General features: G+C 35.6%; 1 protein-coding gene across 5 annotated transcripts in view; it reads right to left on the bottom strand.

The window, feature by feature from the left end:
- Positions 1–16,222, bottom strand: part of glra1 (glycine receptor, alpha 1) — a 104,031-nt gene that overhangs the window by 12,279 nt on the left and 75,530 nt on the right. For all 5 annotated transcript variants that reach the window (XM_061891688.1, XM_061891690.1, XM_061891692.1 and 2 more), the window contains 2 exons: positions 12,300–12,382; positions 4,458–4,595 (listed from right to left, as the gene is read on the bottom strand). In XM_061891688.1, the coding sequence (XP_061747672.1) occupies positions 4,458–4,595; positions 12,300–12,382 (221 nt within the window). The remainder of the gene's footprint in view (positions 1–4,457; positions 4,596–12,299; positions 12,383–16,222) is intronic.

The following is a 16,222-nucleotide window of genomic DNA, read 5'->3' as shown; positions in this document are numbered from 1 at the left end:
ACACTGTGTGTACTTATTGACTTTAAGACAGTAGTACACTGTGTGTACTTATTGACTTTAAGACATTAGTACACTGTGTGTACTTATTGACTTTAAGACAGTAGTACACTGTGTGTACTTATTGACTTTAAGACATTAGTACACTGTGTGTACTTATTGACTTTAAGACAGTAGTACACTGTGTGTACTTATTGACTTTAAGACATTAGTACACTGTGTGTACTTATTGACTTTAAGACAGTAGTACACTGTGTGTACTTATTGACTTTAAGACATTAGTACACTGTGTGTACTTATTGACTTTAAGACAGTAGTACACTGTGTGTACTTATTGACTTTAAGACATTAGTACACTGTGTGTACTTATTGACTTTAAGACAGTAGTACACTGTGTGTACTTATTGACTTTAAGACATTAGTACACTGTGTGTACTTATTGACTTTGAGACAGTAGTACACTGTGTGCACTTATTGACTTGGAGAAAGCAGTACAGACAGAATAGAGCCAGTGTACTACTTGAAGTGTACTGCTAGAAGTATTGGACACGTTCCTGGTCCTGATGGCACACATCATGGAGGTCAGCCGGGAGGAGGTTGGCTTTGCTCAAGCAGACGAGAAAAAGACGGCGTAAGAAGTTGACAGCTCAGAAAGCAAATGTCATCTTCCCTCAGCGACGTGAACATCACGCATCACGCGGGAAACGGGAGCGACAGGAAGCTGAATGGCGAGCGACGGCAAACATGTTGAACGTCACGGACGCTCAGAAGATGCTTGAAAGCGCCAAGGAAAACAAGAAAACCTTTGCTCACCAAGACAACAACATTAAAAATAGCAGAAACAGAAGCAAAAACAACAACAGCAGCAGAGACGAAGACAGCAGAAGCAAAAACAACAACAGAAACAACAGCAACGACAACAGAAGCAAAAACAGCAACAGCTGCAGCAGAAACAACACATGCAAAAAACAACAACAACGAAAGCAACAACAGCAGCAGCAACAGAAGCAAGAACAACAACAGCAGCAGAGAAAACGACAGCAGAAGCAAAAACAACAACAGCAACAACAACAGAAGCAAAAACAACAACAGCAACAACAGCTGCAGCAGAAAAAACAAATGCAAAAAACAACAACAACAACAAAAGCAACAACAGCAGCAGCAACAGAATCAAGAACAACAACAGCAGCAACAGAATCAAGAACAACAACAGTAGCAGAGATAATGACAGCCGAAGCAAAAACAACAACAGAAACAACAGCAACAACAGCTGCAGCAGAAACAACACATGCAAAAACAACAACAAAAGCAACAACAGCAGCAGCAACAACAGCAGAAACAAAAAATAACAAAAACAGCAGCAATGACAGAAAACAAGGCAACAACAAAAGCAGCAGCATCAACGGCAGAAACAACAACAGCAGCAACAACAACTGCAGCAACCAAAACAGTAGAAACAACAACAACAGCAGCAACAACAACAGCAGCAACCAAAACAGTAGAAACAACAACGACAACTGCAGCAACAACAACAACAGCAACAACAGCAAACACATCAGCAGCATCAACAGGAACAGCAAAAACAGTAGCAACAACAGCAAAACAACAGAAACAACAACGACAATAACAGCAGCAGCAAAAACAGCAAAAACAACAGCAACAACAACAAAACTGCAGCAGCAACAACAATAGCAACAGCAACAACAACATCAGCAATAACAACAACAGCAACAACAATGACAACAGCTGCAGCAACAACAATAGCAGCAAAAACATCATCAGCAACAACAGCAACAGCACAAACAGTAACAACAACAATAGCAGCAAAAAAGCAGCAACAACAACAGAAAAAAACAGCAACAACAGTAAAAACAGCAGCAGCAATAACAACAATAACAGCAACAGCAAAAACAGCAAAACAGCAACAACAACAACAACAGCAACAACAGCACAACTGCAGCGGCACGAGCAAAACAGCGGCAACAACAACAACAGCAACAACAACAACGACAACAGCAGCAGCAACAGCACCAACAACAGCAAAAACAGCAGCAGCAAAAACAGTTGCAACAACAACAGCAAAACAGCAGCAACAACAACAACAGAAAAAAACGAGGCAACAACAACGACAACAGAAGCAGCAACAACAACAATCAATAATAATTAGAGATATGAAGATCAATCATATTTAGAAATATGAGGATCAATAATTAGAAATATGAGGATCAATAATAATTATAATTATGGAGATCAATAATGGTGATACAAATGCGAGTGAGGAAGAGGACGAGAGCTTCATTGTGCAGACGAGGAAAAGAGGGAGGACAGAAAGGAGGAAGTTGGTTTACAGCTCAGATACACTTGGCACCTTTCTTACCCTGGACTACTTGTCTAAAACACACACACACACACACACACACACACACACACACACACACACACACACACACACACACACACACACACACACACACACACACACACACACACACACACACACACACACGCACACACCCTGAATGTAAACAGAATGTAAGGAAGATTGCAATATTTGTAGAATGTTTACAATCTACAATGCTTCCTACATTGTAGTAAACATCTTGTATAGTTGTAGTAAATATGGAAACATGTAGTAAAAATGTTGTAATGTTGTAGTAAATATATAAACATGAGTAACATGTTTTTAAGTTGTAGTACATATGTAAACATGTAGTAAAAATTGTAGTAAAAATGTTGGAATGTTGAACATGTAGTGAACATGTTGTAGTTAATATGTAAACATGTAGTAAAATGAAGTAAACAAGATGTAAGACTGTAATAAATATGTAAACATATAGTAAACATGTGGTAAAGTTGTAGTAAATATATATAAATGTAGTAAACATGTTTTACAGTGGTAGTAAATATTCTGTAAAGTTGTAGTAAATATGTAAACATGCGGTAAAATGTAGTAAACATGTTGTAAAGTTGTAATAAATATGTAAAGTTGTAGTAAATAAGTTGTAGAGCTGTAGTATATATAAAAAATTGTAGTAAACATGTTGTAAAGTTGTAGTAAATATGTAAACAGGTAGTAAAAATGTAGTAAATGTGTAGCAAAATTGTAGTAAACATGTAATGTGTAGTAAATTTTATAAACGTGACGTAAACATGCAGAAAACCTGTAGAAAGCATCGACTTAACATGTAGTAAACATGTAGTAAGTAAGTAGTAAACATGTAGTAAGAATGTAAGTAGTAAATATGTAGTAAGTAGGATGTAGTTAGTATGAAGTAAGTCATAAACATATAGTAAGTAAGTAGTAAACATGTATAGTATAGTAAGTAAGTAGTAAGTTAGTAGTAAGTATGTAGTAAGTATGTAGTAAGTGAGTAGTAAGTAAGTAGTAAATATGTAGTAAGTAGTAAGTAAGTAAGTAGTAAATACGTAGTAAGTAAGTAGTCAGTAAGTAGTAAATATGTAGTAAGTAGTAAGTAAATAGTAAGTAAGTAGTAAGTAAGTAGTAAATATGTAGTAAGTAAGTAGTAAGTAAATAGTAAGTAAGTAGTAAGTAAGTAGTAAATATGTAGTAAGTAAGTAGTAAGTAAGTAGTAAAGATGTAGTAAGTAAGTAGTAAAGATGTAGTAAGGAGGATGAGAGAGGTTGTAAAGTGTTGTGGTGTACAAGTTCTGCATTGCAGCAGAAAAGTAATTAGTATTTCAAAGAGGACTTTTGTCGGCCAGTCTTTGTGTTGTTGCCGGGCGGAATCTCTCTCTCTCACACACACACACACACACACACACACACACACACACACACACACACACACACACACACACACACACACACACACACACACACACACACACACACACACACACACACACACACACACACACACACACACACACACACACGCACACACGCACACACTTCATTAATCATCAATATAACAACACTGCCGCTGCCGCTTTATGGTTGATGAAGAGGCAGCTGGGAGTGTGTGTGTGTTTGTGTGTGTGTGTGTGTGTGTGTAGGTGCAAGCGTGTGTTGATGTGTGCGTGTGTGTGCACGTACATAAGTGTGTCTGTGTGTGCATGCGTATGCGTGTGTGTTCTGTGCGTGTGTGTACGTGTGTGTGTGTGTGCATGCGTATGCGTGTGTGTATCTGTGTGTGTGTGTATGTGTGCGTGCAGGTGCATGTGTGTGTGTTGATGTGTGCACGTGTAGGTGCATTTGTGCGTTGATATGTGCATGTGTGTGCGTGCGTGTGCATGCGTCTCTGTGTGTGTGTGAATGTGTGTGTGCATGAATGTGTGTGTGTCTGTGTATGTATGCGTGTGTGTGTTTTTACGTGAATATGTATATGGTGTGTGTCTCTGCGTGAATGTGTGTACGTGCGTGTATGTGCATGTGTCTCTGTGTGAATGTGTGTGTGTGCGTGCATGTCAGTACCACAGGTGTCCAGCGGGGGCGCTCACCTGTGTTGTAGTGCTTGGTGCAGTAGCGCAGGTCCTTCTCCTCCTTGAGGATGAACTGAGGGAGTGTGAGTCCGTCAGCCACTTGCACGGCACCCTTCTCGTCCCACTCGAAGATCAGGTCGTTCATGGTGTAGCCGACTGGACACAAGAGAGTCAGTCACCACTTGGTGGACCTGTCATTGTCAACTTCTGCTCATCAACAATGATGGAGCAACTTTGACCACTTCCTGCTCTTTATTGACTTTATTAAGTGATGAAAACAACCTTCAGACAGGAAGGGGCGGGACATATTTCAAAACTAATGCACTCTAATATTGTCATGTCATGTTGTGGTGTTGTCTACAATAGAAAATAGATGACATAGAAAACTAACAGTCACATATGTTGGTGTTAAAAAGTATACTGTCATGTTGTGGTGTTGTCTACAATATAAAACTAACAGTCACATATGTTGGTGTTAAAAAGTACACTGTCATGTTGTGGTGTTGTCTACAATATAAAACTAACAGTCACAATATGTTGGTGTTAAAAAGTACAAAGTCATGTTGTGGTGTTGTCTACAATATAAAACTAACAGTCACAATATGTTGGTGTTAAAAAGTACAAAGTCATGTTGTGGTGTTGTCTACAATATACAACTAACAGTCACATATGTTGGTGTTAAAAAGTACAAAGTCATGTTGTGGTGTTGTCTACAATATAAAACTAACAGTCACATATGTTGGTGTTAAAAAGTACAAAGTCATGTTGTGGTGTTGTCTACAATATAAAACTAACAGTCACATATGTTGGTGTTAAAAAGTATACTGTCATGTTGTGGTGTTGTCTACAATATACAACTAACAGTCACATATGTTGGTGTTAAAAAGTATACTGTCATGTTGTGGTGTTGTCTACAATATAAAACTAACAGTCACATATGTTGGTGTTAAAAAGTACACTGTCATGTTGTGGTGTTGTCTACAATATAAAACTAACAGTCACAATATGTTGGTGTTAAAAAGTACAAAGTCATGTTGTGGTGTTGTCTACAATATAAAACTAACAGTCACAATATGTTGGTGTTAAAAAGTACAAAGTCATGTTGTGGTGTTGTCTACAATATACAACTAACAGTCACATATGTTGGTGTTAAAAAGTACAAAGTCATGTTGTGGTGTTGTCTACAATATAAAACTAACAGTCACATATGTTGGTGTTAAAAAGTACAAAGTCATGTTGTGGTGTTGTCTACAATATAAAACTAACAGTCACCATATGTTGGTGTTAAAAAGTACAAAGTCATGTTGTGGTGTTGTCTACAATATAAAACTAACAGTCACATATGTTGGTGTTAAAAAGTACAAAGTCATGTTGTGGTGTTGTCTACAATATACAACTAACAGTCACATATGTTGGTGTTAAAAAGTACAAAGTCCTGTTGTGGTGTTGTCTACAATATACAACTAACAGTCCCCATATGTTGGTGTTAAAAAGTACAAAGTCATGTTGTGGTGTTGTCTACAATATACAACTAACAGTCACATATGTTGGTGTTAAAAAGTACAAAGTCATAATGTGGTGTTGTTTACAATATAAAACTAACAGTCACACATGTTGGTGTTAAAAGTACAAAGTCATGTTGTGGTGTTGTCTACAACATACAACTAACAGTCACCATATGTTGGTGTTAAAAAGTACAAAGTCATGTTGTGGTGTTGTCTACAATATACAACTAACAGTCACCATATGTTGGTGTTAAAAAGTACACTGTCATGTTGTGGTGTTGTCTACAATAGAAAATAGATGACATAGAAAACTAACAGTCACCATATGTTGGTGTTAAAAAGTACAAAGTCATGTTGTGGTGTTGTCTACAATATACAACTAACAGTCACATATGTTGGTGTTAAAAAGTACAAAGTCATGTTGTGGTGTTGTCTACAATATACAACTAACAGTCACAATATGTTGGTGTTAAAAAGTACAAAGTCATGTTGTGGTGTTGTCTACAATATACAACTAACAGTCACAATATGTTGGTGTTAAAAAGTACAAAGTCATGTTGTGGTGTTGTCTACAATATACAACTAACAGTCACATATGTTGGTGTTAAAAGTACAAAGTCATGTTGTGGTGTTGTCTACAATATAAAACTAACAGTCACCATATGTTGGTGTTAAAAAGTACAAAGTCGTGTTGTGGTGTTGTCTACAATATAAAACTAACAGTCACCATATGTTGGTGTTAAAAAGTACAAAGTCATGTTGTGGTGTTGTCTACAATATAAAACTAACAGTCACATATGTTGGTGTTAAAAAGTACAAAGTCATGTTGTGGTGTTGTCTACAATATAAAACTAACAGTCACATATGTTGGTGTTAAAAAGTACAAAGTCATGTTGTGGTGTTGTCTACAATATAAAACTAACAGTCACCATATGTTGGTGTTAAAAGTACAAAGTCATGTTGTGGTGTTGTCTACAATATAAAACTAACAGTCACCATATGTTGGTGTTAAAAAGTACAAAGTCATGTTGTGGTGTTGTCTACAATATAAAACTAACAGTCACCACATGTTGGTGTTAAAAGTACAAAGTCATGTTGTGGTGTTGTCTACAATATAAAACTAACAGTCACCACATGTTGGTGTTAAAAGTACAAAGTCATGTTGTGGTGTTGTCTACAATATACAACTAACAGTCACCATATGTTGGTGTTAAAAAGTACAAAGTCATGTTGTGGTGTTGTCTACAATATAAAACTAACAGTCACCACATGTTGGTGTTAAAAAGTACAAAGTCATGTTGTGGTGTTGTCTACAATATACAACTAACAGTCACCACATGTTGGTGTTAAAAGTACAAAGTCATGTTGTGGTGTTGTCTACAATATAAAATTAACAGTCACATATGTTGGTGTTAAAAGGTACAAAGTCATGTTGTGGTGTTGTCTACAATATAAAACTAACAGTCACCACATGTTGGTGTTAAAAGTACAAAGTCATGTTGTGGTGTTGTCTACAATATAAAATTAACAGTCACATATGTTGGTGTTAAAAGGTACAAAGTCATGTTGTGGTGTTGTCTACAATATACAACTAACAGTCACCATATGTTGGTGTTAAAAAGTACAAAGTCATGTTGTGGTGTTGTCTACAATATAAAACTAACAGTCACCACATGTTGGTGTTAAAAAGTACAAAGTCATGTTGTGGTGTTGTCTACAATATACAACTAACAGTCACCACATGTTGGTGTTAAAAAGTACAAAGTCATGTTGTGGTGTTGTCTACAATATAAAACTAACAGTCACATATGTTGGTGTTAAAAAGTACAAAGTCATGTTGTGGTGTTGTCTACAATATAAAACTAACAGTCACATATGTTGGTGTTAAAAAGTACAAAGTCATGTTGTGGTGTTGTCTACAATATAAAACTAACAGTCACCATATGTTGGTGTTAAAAGTACAAAGTCATGTTGTGGTGTTGTCTACAATATAAAACTAACAGTCACCATATGTTGGTGTTAAAAAGTACAAAGTCATGTTGTGGTGTTGTCTACAATATAAAATTAACAGTCACCACATGTTGGTGTTAAAAGTACAAAGTCATGTTGTGGTGTTGTCTACAATATAAAACTAACAGTCACCACATGTTGGTGTTAAAAGTACAAAGTCATGTTGTGGTGTTGTCTACAATATACAACTAACAGTCACCATATGTTGGTGTTAAAAAGTACAAAGTCATGTTGTGGTGTTGTCTACAATATAAAACTAACAGTCACCACATGTTGGTGTTAAAAAGTACAAAGTCATGTTGTGGTGTTGTCTACAATATACAACTAACAGTCACCACATGTTGGTGTTAAAAGTACAAAGTCATGTTGTGGTGTTGTCTACAATATAAAATTAACAGTCACATATGTTGGTGTTAAAAGGTACAAAGTCATGTTGTGGTGTTGTCTACAATATAAAACTAACAGTCACCACATGTTGGTGTTAAAAGTACAAAGTCATGTTGTGGTGTTGTCTACAATATAAAATTAACAGTCTCATATGTTGGTGTTAAAAGGTACAAAGTCATGTTGTGGTGTTGTCTACAATATAAAACTAACGGTCACCACATGTTGGTGTTAAAAAGTACAAAGTCATGTTGTGGTGTTGTCTACAATATAAAACTAACAGTCACATATGTTGGTGTTAAAAAGTACAAAGTCATGTTGTGGTGTTGTCTACAATATACAACTAACAGTCACCACATGTTGGTGTTAAAAGTACAAAGTCATGTTGTGGTGTTGTCTACAATATAAAACTAACAGTCACCACATGTTGGTGTTAAAAGTACAAAGTCATGTTGTGGTGTTGTCTACAATATAAAACTAACAGTCACCACATGTTGGTGTCAAAAGTACAAAGTCATGTTGTGGTGTTGTCTACAATATACAACTAACAGTCACATATGTTGGTGTTAAAAGTACAAAGTCATGTTGTGGTGTTGTCTACAATATAAAACTAACAGTCACCACATGTTGGTGTCAAAAGTACAAAGTCATGTTGTGGTGTTGTCTACAATATAAAACTAACAGTCACCACATGTTGGTGTCAAAAGTACAAAGTCATGTTGTGGTGTTGTCTACAATATAAAACTAACAGTCACCACATGTTGGTGTTAAAAAGTACAAAGTCATGTTGTGGTGTTGTCTACAATATACAACTAACAGTCACCACATGTTGGTGTTAAAAGTACAAAGTCATGTTGTGGTGTTGTCTACAATATAAAACTAACAGTCACCACATGTTGGTGTTAAAAAGTACAAAGTCATGTTGTGGTGTTGTCTACAATATAAAACTAACAGTCACATATGTTGGTGTTAAAAAGTACAAAGTCATGTTGTGGTGTTGTCTACAATATAAAACTAACAGTCACCATATGTTGGTGTTAAAAGTACAAAGTCATGTTGTGGTGTTGTCTACAATATAAAACTAACAGTCACCATATGTTGGTGTTAAAAAGTACAAAGTCATGTTGTGGTGTTGTCTACAATATACAACTAACAGTCACCATATGTTGGTGTTAAAAAGTACACTGTCATGTTGTGGTGTTGTCTACAATAGAAAATAGATGACATAGAAAACTAACAGTCACCATATGTTGGTGTTAAAAAGTACAAAGTCATGTTGTGGTGTTGTCTACAATATACAACTAACAGTCACATATGTTGGTGTTAAAAAGTACAAAGTCATGTTGTGGTGTTGTCTACAATATACAACTAACAGTCACAATATGTTGGTGTTAAAAAGTACAAAGTCATGTTGTGGTGTTGTCTACAATATACAACTAACAGTCACAATATGTTGGTGTTAAAAAGTACAAAGTCATGTTGTGGTGTTGTCTACAATATACAACTAACAGTCACATATGTTGGTGTTAAAAGTACAAAGTCATGTTGTGGTGTTGTCTACAATATAAAACTAACAGTCACCATATGTTGGTGTTAAAAAGTACAAAGTCGTGTTGTGGTGTTGTCTACAATATAAAACTAACAGTCACCACATGTTGGTGTTAAAAGTACAAAGTCATGTTGTGGTGTTGTCTACAATATAAAACTAACAGTCACCACATGTTGGTGTTAAAAGTACAAAGTCATGTTGTGGTGTTGTCTACAATATACAACTAACAGTCACCATATGTTGGTGTTAAAAAGTACAAAGTCATGTTGTGGTGTTGTCTACAATATAAAACTAACAGTCACCACATGTTGGTGTTAAAAAGTACAAAGTCATGTTGTGGTGTTGTCTACAATATACAACTAACAGTCACCACATGTTGGTGTTAAAAGTACAAAGTCATGTTGTGGTGTTGTCTACAATATAAAATTAACAGTCACATATGTTGGTGTTAAAAGGTACAAAGTCATGTTGTGGTGTTGTCTACAATATAAAACTAACAGTCACCACATGTTGGTGTTAAAAGTACAAAGTCATGTTGTGGTGTTGTCTACAATATAAAATTAACAGTCACATATGTTGGTGTTAAAAGGTACAAAGTCATGTTGTGGTGTTGTCTACAATATAAAACTAACGGTCACCACATGTTGGTGTTAAAAAGTACAAAGTCATGTTGTGGTGTTGTCTACAATATAAAACTAACAGTCACATATGTTGGTGTTAAAAAGTACAAAGTCATGTTGTGGTGTTGTCTACAATATACAACTAACAGTCACCACATGTTGGTGTTAAAAGTACAAAGTCATGTTGTGGTGTTGTCTACAATATAAAACTAACAGTCACCACATGTTGGTGTTAAAAGTACAAAGTCATGTTGTGGTGTTGTCTACAATATAAAACTAACAGTCACCACATGTTGGTGTCAAAAGTACAAAGTCATGTTGTGGTGTTGTCTACAATATACAACTAACAGTCACATATGTTGGTGTTAAAAGTACAAAGTCATGTTGTGGTGTTGTCTACAATATAAAACTAACAGTCACCACATGTTGGTGTCAAAAGTACAAAGTCATGTTGTGGTGTTGTCTACAATATAAAACTAACAGTCACCACATGTTGGTGTCAAAAGTACAAAGTCATGTTGTGGTGTTGTCTACAATATAAAACTAACAGTCACCACATGTTGGTGTTAAAAAGTACAAAGTCATGTTGTGGTGTTGTCTACAATATAAAACTAACAGTCACCACATGTTGGTGTTAAAAGTACAAAGTCATGTTGTGGTGTTGTCTACAATATAAAACTAACAGTCACCACATGTTGGTGTTAAAAGTACAAAGTCATGTTGTGGTGTTGTCTACAATATAAAACTAACAGTCACCACATGTTGGTGTTAAAAGTACAAAGTCATGTTGTGGTGTTGTCTACAATATAAAACTAACAGTCACATATGTTGGTGTTAAAAGTACAAAGTCATGTTGTGGTGTTGTCTACAATATAAAACTAACAGTCACCACATGTTGGTGTTAAAAGTACAAAGTCATGTTGTGGTGTTGTCTACAATATAAAACTAACAGTCACCACATGTTGGTGTTAAAAGTACAAAGTCATGTTGTGGTGTTGTCTACAATATAAAACTAACAGTCACCACATGTTGGTGTTAAAAGTACAAAGTCATGTTGTGGTGTTGTCTACAATATAAAACTAACAGTCACCACATGTTGGTGTTAAAAGTACAAAGTCATGTTGTGGTGTTGTCTACAATATAAAACTAACAGTCACCACATGTTGGTGTTAAAAGTACAAAGTCATGTTGTGGTGTTGTCTACAATATAAAACTAACAGTCACCACATGTTGGTGTTAAAAGTACAAAGTCATGTTGTGGTGTTGTCCACAAGCTGCGTTCAAGCTGCCATGATTAAAGTCGCGCTGAAGGTGCTCCTTTGCTTGCTGCCGTTACTGATTGGCACTTTCTCCGCTCACTCGAATGGAAGCGATTCTCTGTCAGCACCTTCTGACATCGTGGCCCAACACTGGCGCCGGTCCGAGAGCGGCGAGTGTGTCTTGGCTCCATGTCCAGTGATCCATCACAGCGTCCCTGCTTGCGAGTCGCCTCACGTCCTCTCCCACAATGGAGAGGCCGCAGAGAAATCTATATGGAACTGATGAACCCGCGCTGATGACTGTGTGTGTGTGTGTGTGTGTGTGTGTGTGTGTGTGTGTGTGTGTGTGTGTGTGTTGTCTCACTATCCTTGTGTGGACCAACACCTGAGAAACGACCCTTTCTACGAGGACCTTTTGACTTGTGAGGACATTGGCCTGGTCCTCACAAAGTCGCCAAGACATTAAGGTGTGTGTGTGTGTGTGTGTGTGTGTGTGTGTGTGTGTGTGTGTGTGTGTGTGTGTGTGTACTCACAGCTCTCCAGCTGCATGATGCACGTCTGCACATCCATGGGGAAGTTCTTCAGATCCATGGGACAGGCCAGGATCAGCGTTATTCTGCCAAACACAAACAGTATGAGACTTGTCCTGACCCCGACACATCACACTGACTTCTACTTGTAACACACGCAAAAAAAAAACGAATATGTGCACTTTATCATTATTGTATAAAACAAAGTAGAGGTGTCCAATCAGCATCTTTCTGCTCTTGCGTCTTGATTGATAAATGTGGGATTATACAGATACCGATTATTAGTAGTCTATTGATATTTGTAAGGGATATTAATTAGCATTATTTAAAGATGAATATTATATGTCAGTAAACATCTGAACAAGTTGTTTTTGAAAATAGTGACATAATGTTTGATGTTGTGTTAAATTGATCAAAAACACCTTTATGACATGTGTCTAACATCACATTTTATTTGTTGTATATTCTGGTATCATGTGTGTATACGTTGTGTCTTCTGGTATCATGTGTGTATACGTTGTGTCTTCTGGTATCATGTGTGTATATGTTGTGTCTTCTGGTATCATGTGTGAATATGTTGTATCTTCTGGTATCATATGTGAATATGTTGTATCTTTTGGTATCAAGTGTGTATATGTTGTATCTTTTGGTATCAAGTGTGTATATGTTGTATCTTCTGGTATCATGTGTGAATATGTTGTTACTTCTGGTATCAAGTGTGTATATGTTGTGTCTTCTGGTATCATGTGTGAATATGTTGTATCTTCTGGTATCAAGTGTGTATATGTTGTGTCTTCTGGTATCATATGTGAATATGTTGTATCTTCTGGTATTATGTTTGTATATGTTGTATCTTCTGGTATCAGTGTGTATATGTTGTATATTCTGGTATCATTTGTGTATATGTTGTATCTTCTGGTAACATGTGCGTATATGTTGTATCTTCTGGTATCATATGTGAATATGTTGTATCTTCTGGTATCATGTGTAAATATGTTGTATCTTCTGGTATCATATGTGAATATGTTGTATCTTTTGGTATCATATGTGAATATGTTGTATCTTCTGGTATCATGTGTGTATATGTTGTATCTTCTGGTATCATGTGTGTATATGTTGTATCTTCTGGTATCATGTGTATATATGTTGTGTCTTATGGTATTGTGTGTATATGTTGTATCTTCTGATATCATGTGCGTATATGCTGTGTCTTATGGTATCATGTGTGTATATGTTGTATCTTTTGGTATCATATGTGAATATGTTGTATCTTTTGGTATCATATGTGAATATGTTGTATCTTCTGGTATCATGTGTGTATATGTTGTATCTTCTGGTATCATGTGTGTATATGTTGTATCTTCTGATATCATGTGCGTATATGTTGTATCTTCTGATATCATGTGCGTATATGCTGTGTCTTATGGTATCATGTGTGTATATGTTGTATATTCTGGTATCAGTGTGTATTTGTTTATTCTGGTATCATGTGCGTATATGTTGTGTCTTATGGTATCATGTGTGTATATGTTGTGTCTTCTGGTATCATGTGTGAATATGTTGTATCTTTTGGTATCATATGTGAATATGTTGTATCTTCTGGTATCATGTGTGTATATGTTGTATCTTCTGGTATCATGTGTGTATATGTTGTATCTTCTGGTATCATGTGTGAATATGTTGTATCTTTTGGTATCATATGTGAATATGTTGTATCTTCTGGTATCATGTGCGTATATGTTGTATCTTCTGGTATCATGTGTGTATATGTTGTATCTTCTGGTATCATGTGTGTATATGTTATATCTTCTGGTATCATTTGTGTATATGTTGTATCTTCTGGTAACATGTGCGTATATGTTGTATCTTCTGGTATCATATGTGAATATGTTGTATCTTCTGGTATCATGTGTAAATATGTTGTATCTTCTGGTATCATATGTGAATATGTTGTATCTTTTGGTATCATATGTGAATATGTTGTATCTTCTGGTATCATGTGTGTATATGTTGTATCTTCTGGTATCATGTGTGTATACGTTGTGTCTTCTGGTATCATGTGTGTATATGTTGTATCTTATGGTATCATGTGTGTATACGTTGTGTCTTCTGGTATCATGTGTGAATATGTTGTATCTTCTGGTATCATATGTGAATATGTTGTATCTTCTGGTATCATGTGTGTATATGTTGTGTCTTATGGTATCATGTGTGTATATGTTGTATCTTCTGATATCATGTGTGTATATGTTGTGTCTTATGGTATCATGTGTGTATATGTTATATCTTCCGGTATCATGTGTGTATATGTTGTATATTCTGGTATCAGTATGTATTTGTTTATTCTGGTATCATGTGCGTATATGTTGTATCTTCTGGTATCATATGTGAATATGTTGTATATTCTGGTATCATGTGTGTATATGTTGTATCTTCTGGTATCATGTGTGAATATGTTGTATATTCTGGTATCATGTGTGTATATGTTGTATCTTCTGGTATCATGTGTGTATATGTTGTATATTCTGGTATCATGTGTGTATAAGTTGTATCTTCTGGTACCATGTGTTTATATGTTGTATCTTCTGGTATCATGTGTGTATATGTTGTATCTTCTGGTATCATGTGTGTATATGTTGTATCTTCTGGTATCATGTGTGAATATGTTGTATCTTCTGGTATCAAGTGTGTATATGTTGTGTCTTCTGGTATCATATGTGAATATGTTGTATCTTCTGGTATCATGTTTGTATATGTTGTATCTTCTGGTATCAGTGTGTATATGTTGTATATTCTGGTATCATTTGTGTATATGTTGTATCTTCTGGTAACATGTGCGTATATGTTGTATCTTCTGGTATCATATGTGAATATGTTGTATCTTCTGGTATCATGTGTAAATATGTTGTATCTTCTGGTATCATATGTGAATATGTTGTATCTTTTGGTATCATATGTGAATATGTTGTATCTTCTGGTATCATGTGTGTATATGTTGTATCTTCTGGTATCATGTGTGTATATGTTGTATCTTCCGGTATCATGTGTATATATGTTGTGTCTTATGGTATTGTGTGTATATGTTGTATCTTCTGATATCATGTGCGTATATGCTGTGTCTTATGGTATCATGTGTGTATATGTTGTATCTTTTGGTATCATATGTGAATATGTTGTATCTTTTGGTATCATATGTGAATATGTTGTATCTTCTGGTATCATGTGTGTATATGTTGTATCTTCTGGTATCATGTGTGTATATGTTGTATCTTCTGATATCATGTGCGTATATGTTGTATCTTCTGATATCATGTGCGTATATGCTGTGTCTTATGGTATCATGTGTGTATATGTTGTATATTCTGGTATCAGTGTGTATTTGTTTATTCTGGTATCATGTGCGTATATGTTGTGTCTTATGGTATCATGTGTGTATATGTTGTGTCTTCTGGTATCATGTGTGAATATGTTGTATCTTTTGGTATCATATGTGAATATGTTGTATCTTCTGGTATCATGTGTGTATATGTTGTATCTTCTGGTATCATGTGTGTATATGTTGTATCTTCTGGTATCATGTGTGAATATGTTGTATCTTTTGGTATCATATGTGAATATGTTGTATCTTCTGGTATCATGTGCGTATATGTTGTATCTTCTGGTATCATGTGTGTATATGTTGTATCTTCTGGTATCATGTGTGTATATGTTATATCTTCTGGTATCATTTGTGTATATGTTGTATCTTCTGGTAACATGTGCGTATATGTTGTATCTTCTGGTATCATGTGTGTATATGTTGTATCTTCTGGTATCATGTGTGTATATGTTGTATCTTCTGGTATCATGTGTGTATATGTTATATCTTCTGGTATCATTTGTGTATATGTTGTATCTTCTGGTAACGTGTGTGTATATGTTGTATC

Source organism: Nerophis ophidion, linkage group LG29 (assembly GCF_033978795.1).
Source record: "Nerophis ophidion isolate RoL-2023_Sa linkage group LG29, RoL_Noph_v1.0, whole genome shotgun sequence".
Classification (NCBI taxonomy): Eukaryota; Metazoa; Chordata; class Actinopteri; order Syngnathiformes; family Syngnathidae; genus Nerophis; species Nerophis ophidion.
Note: the sequence above shows the minus strand (reverse complement) of the source record. Positions and strands in the feature narration are given on the sequence as shown.